The 6,000-nt window shown below is 40.6% G+C and overlaps 1 protein-coding gene across 3 annotated transcripts in view; it reads left to right on the plus strand.

The window, feature by feature from the left end:
* Positions 1-5,693, plus strand: part of RWDD3 (RWD domain containing 3) — a 73,014-nt gene extending 67,321 nt beyond the window's left edge. For 2 of the 3 annotated variants that reach the window (XR_014174907.1, XM_081947204.1), the window contains 2 exons: positions 3,585-3,667; positions 5,194-5,693. Coding sequence is in view for 2 of the 3 variants with exons in the window: in XM_081947204.1 (XP_081803330.1) it covers positions 3,585-3,619 (35 nt within the window). In the remaining variant the exon portion in view is untranslated. Of the gene's footprint in view, positions 1-3,584; positions 3,807-5,193 lie in introns of those variants that run through there. The other variant, XM_081947205.1, reaches the window with a different exon arrangement.
* The last annotated feature ends 307 nt before the right edge of the window (positions 5,694-6,000 follow it).

Consider the following 6,000-nt stretch of genomic DNA (forward strand, 5'->3'; position numbering starts at 1 on the left):
AGAGGCTTGCAAAGTGCTCTTGGGGGCTGGGGGGGCAAAAACGAGCCAAAAACAGCCTGTTTTTCTCTCATTTTTGCCCTCCCCAGCCCCCAGGAGCACTTTGCAGGCCTCCCAAATCCTCTGCACGCCCATTTTTGTGAAGGAGGCGGGGTTTTGGGAGGCCAAAAATGCTGCATTCCGTGTATAAGACGCACCTAGATTTTCACCCTCTTTTTGGGGGGGAAAGAGGTACGTCTTATAGTCTGAAAAATACGGTAATGCTAGTCACTAATAAGCTATCAAATCATACTAGGAAACAAATGATTGTAAGTTGAGGACTACCTGCACTGCAATCAACAATACAGGTAGTCCTCAAGTTACAACCATTTGTGTGAGCTAGGACCACACCAGCTACTTCTCTGGAGACATTGTTTGACTCCACTCAGAATGCATAAATAAGCCAGGATGAGCAAGGACTGAAAGAATACATCGCAGACAAAGGAAGCACAGACAGAAGTGGCTGATTAATGTCCAGAAACTTAAAACCCGATTCCTATACAATCAAGGCCCCTTGGTACATTGGATGCCTCAACAGATTTTGTAGTAAAAGCTGCCTTCAAGCTGGCAATGGAGAGTGAGTGATTTTATCCTCCGAGAGCTTTGCAAGCTTATCTCAGCAGTCTCCAACTTAAGATTTACCGGAAGAGTTGATAACAAACCCTGAACTATTCAGCCCCTGCTGCCACAAATACAATAACCTGGGTTGGAAACTAAGATTGCTCATTAAGAACCGCGTTGCCTGGTTTATGACAGAAAATGGCTTTCCACGGGTGAAATTCAATGGCCCTTCTGAGGTTCCAGGAGAAATATAATGCTAGTAGACGAGGCTTTGAGAAGAAAAAAATATATGCCGGACTTTGTTTCCTCTTTGCATCCGTTTCATTGGAAATCTGGATGGAGCCATTTGCAATTTTTCATTCCCCCTCTCCTGCTCTGCTCAGAAAGTCCAAGATTCCACCTGCACGTAATTGTGAATATCATTTTCTTTAACACCTTTACGAAAAATGCTGAATTCTAGTTGGGCTATTCATCTATCTGAAGAAGTCTCGCACCCTCCCATCCCCACTGCTATAGCCTTAAGCTCCAAAGGAAAATAACGGCAACCTCTGCAGGTTACTTGTTTGTTTCTTGATTCCCTTCGGTATACATTTGAACACTGGGTGATGTTCCTTTTCTTGGGGGGGGGAGCGTTTTCCTTTGGCACAAAGGTTCTTTTGTGTTTTGATATCGGAAGAACTTCTAACCTGCGACCCATCTTAATAATAGGTGCTCAGTTCATAATAGGCTCTTGCTTCCTTATGCAAGCTCTTGCTTTGATTTGAGTGATACTGAATATTAGTCAGAAAGGCACCCCCTGCCATACTATTCAGGCGGTAATTATTAGTCTTCCTGCATAAAACGAAGGTGACAAAACAGAGAGATGTATATTGTCGCCTGCACATCTTTCTTTCCGCCTTACAGCAACAGCAACTGAATTTTCCATTGATTACCATGACAAAGGCTGGTGCTTTCGGTGTCCTGCAGGTCTCTTTCTGATTGTAACAAGCTAGGAGCTGCAGTTCGTAGGGGTGGAGGAAAAACAAGCAGAATTTCCCCTTTTAATGAAACCTCTCTTAAAGTGCTTGCATTTGCAGTTGCCATTGGCTCCTGCAGTGCTTCCTCGTGTCCACTAGGGGCTGCTGTTGAACTTCCAAAGAAAAAGACCAGAGCAGCAATACTAATACTAATACTACTAATAACAATAATAATAGGAGGAACAATTGACAGATCAGATCATTCTGGTGTCAATAGAGCTTTTCTTGTAACCACCTCAGGTACAAATAATTGTTTCAGAAATCATGCCACAATTGGCTGCGTGTCATGCCCGAAGAGAAGTAATTCTGAAATATTACTGGCAGTGTCTTCCCCCCCCCCCCTTAAAAATTATATCTGGGTGTTTGGATGTATTGTATTGTCTCCGTGGATAAAAATGTATCTTTCCCAAAACAAATGAATGCAGGATTTTAATTAATTTCAAAGTGCGTCCCATGATGTCTTTTTAAAAAATCTAATATAATAATACCATGATTTAAACTTGCATGATAAAGCCGACAAGCTGTTTTGAAAGCTTAGCTGGTGTTCAGACTTATCTTTAATCTGTACCTTATTGTGTTTACAGGAGACAAATAACATCAGTCTTTTTTTTTTCATTTTCCTTTCCCACCCCCCTCCTCCTAAAGCTTCCCTCAGTATGATTTAATCTGAGGATATATTAAGGATTGCCTTCTATTTTGTGGATTTTTGTGTTCTTATCAGTGCAATGGGCTTGAGGGCTTTTTATTTTAAATTTGGGGCTTTCAAAATATCACAAGGAAAATTAAAACAACATTGAAGAAGGCTTGAATATGTAAGCTGAAGAAAAGAGAAATGGCTATTAACCAGGTGTACAACGCAATGATGTTTGAAGCCTCAGTTTCTTTAAAGCCAAGTAATTACTGTTTAGTAACTGCTATGCTATGGTGTTTTAAGAATTTGATTTCTGATTGGGCTAAGACTGAAACCAGCAAGGCAGAAATTTCACATATTTAAATCAAATGAATATTGAAAAGTTAACCTACAGCAATTCGAAGGAGCATTTTATGCAGTAGAAGACAAAGCCATAATTATCATTAAAAAAAACTCTTTCTAATATGGTGGCGCAAAATAAATTTTCTAATAATAAACAATTTGGCTTCGGCTTCCACTAGCCATATCCTTCTGCTTGCAGAGCACTTAGGAATGGTTGAAACAATTCCAATAGAACCTTCTACATAAGACCTGTCAAACTGGCGGCCCGTGGGCCGGGTATGTCATGTGCAGGCCACGCCCACCCTGGCTCCACAAAGGCTAAAAGCGTCATGATACGTCACGATCCGGCCCGTGACGCGATGGAGTTTGGCACCCGTGTTCTACATGAAGACTTAGGCCAAGTCAAAATAGTTCCAGTCCTCTGATGCCCTTCAAGGCAGAATGGGATAACTTGCCACTACGGCCAACTTGCCATGGTCAACTTGCCACTACGGCCAACTTGCCACAGGACAACGTGTTGCGGGACAATTCAACAGTTCAGTTTAATTATTTAAGATAATTAAAAATTATTTTAATTTTTGTCGTTCACATTTCATTTTTTCCCTCTACTTTGGCATTATTTCTTTAATGATTCTATTTCCCTGTTTCTTCAATATTAGTTTTCGCATAGCAAGTTGGCCATGGTGAATTGTCATAGACCCAGGTCAAGGACGGTGGCAATATTATCTCATCCCTAACTTTAAGATTTGCTTCATCTCCTGAGCTTCAGGATTCTTACAGGACTTTTTAGATCACGGGTGTTAAAATTGTGGCGTCACATTGCCGTCACGTGTCGTATTGTGACTTTCCCCCCTTTGTGGAGCTAGGGTGGGCGTGGCCTGCACATGATGCTTCTGGCCGACGGGCCACCAGTTTGACACCCGTTTTAGATGAACGTTGGCTGGACTTAATAGCAGTGACATTGACATGAATTCTAATTTTTAATTGTCTTTTGGCAGGGCAAGAGCCAGTTCAAGTAGTCCTTGATTCATGAACCACCATCGTGACTGGAATTTCTGCTGCCTAGCAAAGCAGTTGTTAAGTAAGTCATGTCTGATCTTATGACCCCTTTTGCCCTGGTTGTTAAGTGAATCCCTGCAGTTGTCAACTGAATCATGTGGTCATTAAGCAAATCTGTCTTCTCCTGTTGACCTTGCTTGTTGGAAGCTGATGAGGACAGTGGCAAATGGCAATCAGGTGACCTCAGAGTGCTGCAACCATCGTAAACACTTGCTGGTTACCAAGCACCTAAATTTTGACTGTGGGGGATGCTATGATGGTTGTAAGTGTGAGCACTGGTCATAAGTCACTTTTTTTCAGTGGCCCTTTTAATGGTTGCTAAATGAGTGGTTGTAAGTTGAGGACTACCCATGCTCAAAGCATGAGGTTATTTTTTTCTTCTCCTTTTGTGTGAAGTAGTGAAGGAGATTTTGGATGCTCCAACAGATTGAACCTGTTCTCGGTTTCCCCAAGGTTGGGAAATGTTAAGAAAACAAGTAAATCCACTTCAAACTTGGAAAGTTTGGGGAATGGGAATGGAGCCATAACTATTTGGGTCTGTCGCAATCAACAAGGTGGGACCAATGAAATATGTCATCAAGTTATCTTTGAAAATAGCCATATTAGAAATTTGTTTCAGTTTGCAGAAAGATGCTGATGTTATTTGGAATCATCAAACGCACAAAATCTTTCCATTATTCATTATGATTCCTTTTTGTGTGGTGGATCTGTAGCAAACGGAGAGTTTCATTCTGAAAATATTTAAATCTTTTTTGAGAAAGAAGTCCTTATATTTTCTTTGTCATATTTGATTAACTGTTAGACCAAAGTACCATACAGAATGCCCCATCCATTCATGGATCAAATTATAATGTTAGCGTCAATGGTGAAATCTATTTTTTTGGCCACCGGTTCTGTGGACGTGGCTTGGGCGGGTGGTGGTGGTTATGTGACCGGGTGGACGTGGCCAGCTTTACCCCACTTTTTAAAGCATATTTTTCCTGCCAGTTTGGACGAATAGGTAGGAAAAAAATCCTTTAAAAAGTGTGGGGGGGAAAGGTCCCATGACAATCAGCTGTTCCGCACGATCGCCGGAACCGTCCCCCCCATTTTTTAACGCATTTTTACTACCTATTTGCCAGAACCGGTAGTAAAAAAAATGCTTTAAAAAGTGAAAAGGTTCAGAGGATCGGGCGGCACAGCTGAATGTCACGGAACCTTTTTTTTCACTTTTTAAAGCTTTTTTTTTTTTACTATCAGTTCGGGCGAACCTTAACATTTTTTGCTACCGGTTCTAGCGAACTGGTCAGAACCAGTAGCATTTCAACCCTGGTTAGCGTGAAGTAGAAAGTGACTGAAGTGCTGATTTTCTAGCTTGAAGTAATTCAGGAAGCAGACAGTCTTCCCTCAAAAGAAGAGAAGAAAACTAGTCTCCTGGTGAGGGAAAATGTGTAAGTCCAGCACTGTCTGTTTCGAAAGAAAGAAAGAAAGAAAGAAAGAAAGAAAAAGAAAGAAAGAAAAGTAGCTAAGTCCATTTCTCCTGTTGATTCTGCACATTAATCATGGAAGTTGGACATGAACTGGCAACAGAATATGATCTGGTCTGTAGAGCATCTATTTCCTTATATGAGCATGTGTGTTTCCTGCTTTTAACATGTTAACAAGATGTAGTCTGCTTTCCTTAGGATGCATCTTGATTGCAGCTCTGCAAATATAAACAGTTCTTCCATTTAGAGTGTTTGCTATTTCTTAACACATCACCTTGGCAAATGTTAGATTTGCACTTGCATATCTTTGTGTTTGCCGAGGGCTGAATACTTGCCAGCCTGTGTGCATGCATGTATTTGTATTTGTGTCTCTGTGTGTGCATGGGACTGTGTCAGCGAGTCACCCAAAATATCAAACCAACTCGAATACAACATACAATATGTTCTGCTGCAAGACACATACCCACTTACATATTAGAATGCAAGTATCCTAGAAAAGTATATTTGGTTAGAAAAGAAAGAAAGAAAGAAAGAGAGAGAGAGAGAGAGAGAGAGAGAGAGAGAGAGAGAGAGAAAGAAAAAGAAAGAAAGAAAGAAAGAAAGAAAGAAAGAAAGAAAGAAAGAAAGCTAAAGTTCCTCTTTCATCTCCACGCAATTTGTGATGGAGAGAAGGAATAGATACCAATTGGGATAGAAATGTTAGATCTTGATGAGAAAAATATGAACTATTTTAACAATATACACAGAAAAAAGGAAAGTGTAGATTTCTCCCATCAGCTGTTATTAGAGCAAAACTATTGTAGATTCATGCTAGTTGAATGCTGAATACATATGCAAAAAGGTTATAAATCTGCGTGCTTCAAAAAGGTAGAAGTGATAAACCAGCCAA

This window comes from Natrix helvetica (genome assembly GCF_964273705.1).
Source record: "Natrix helvetica genome assembly, chromosome: 3".
In the NCBI taxonomy this organism is placed as follows: domain Eukaryota; kingdom Metazoa; phylum Chordata; class Lepidosauria; order Squamata; family Natricidae; genus Natrix; species Natrix helvetica.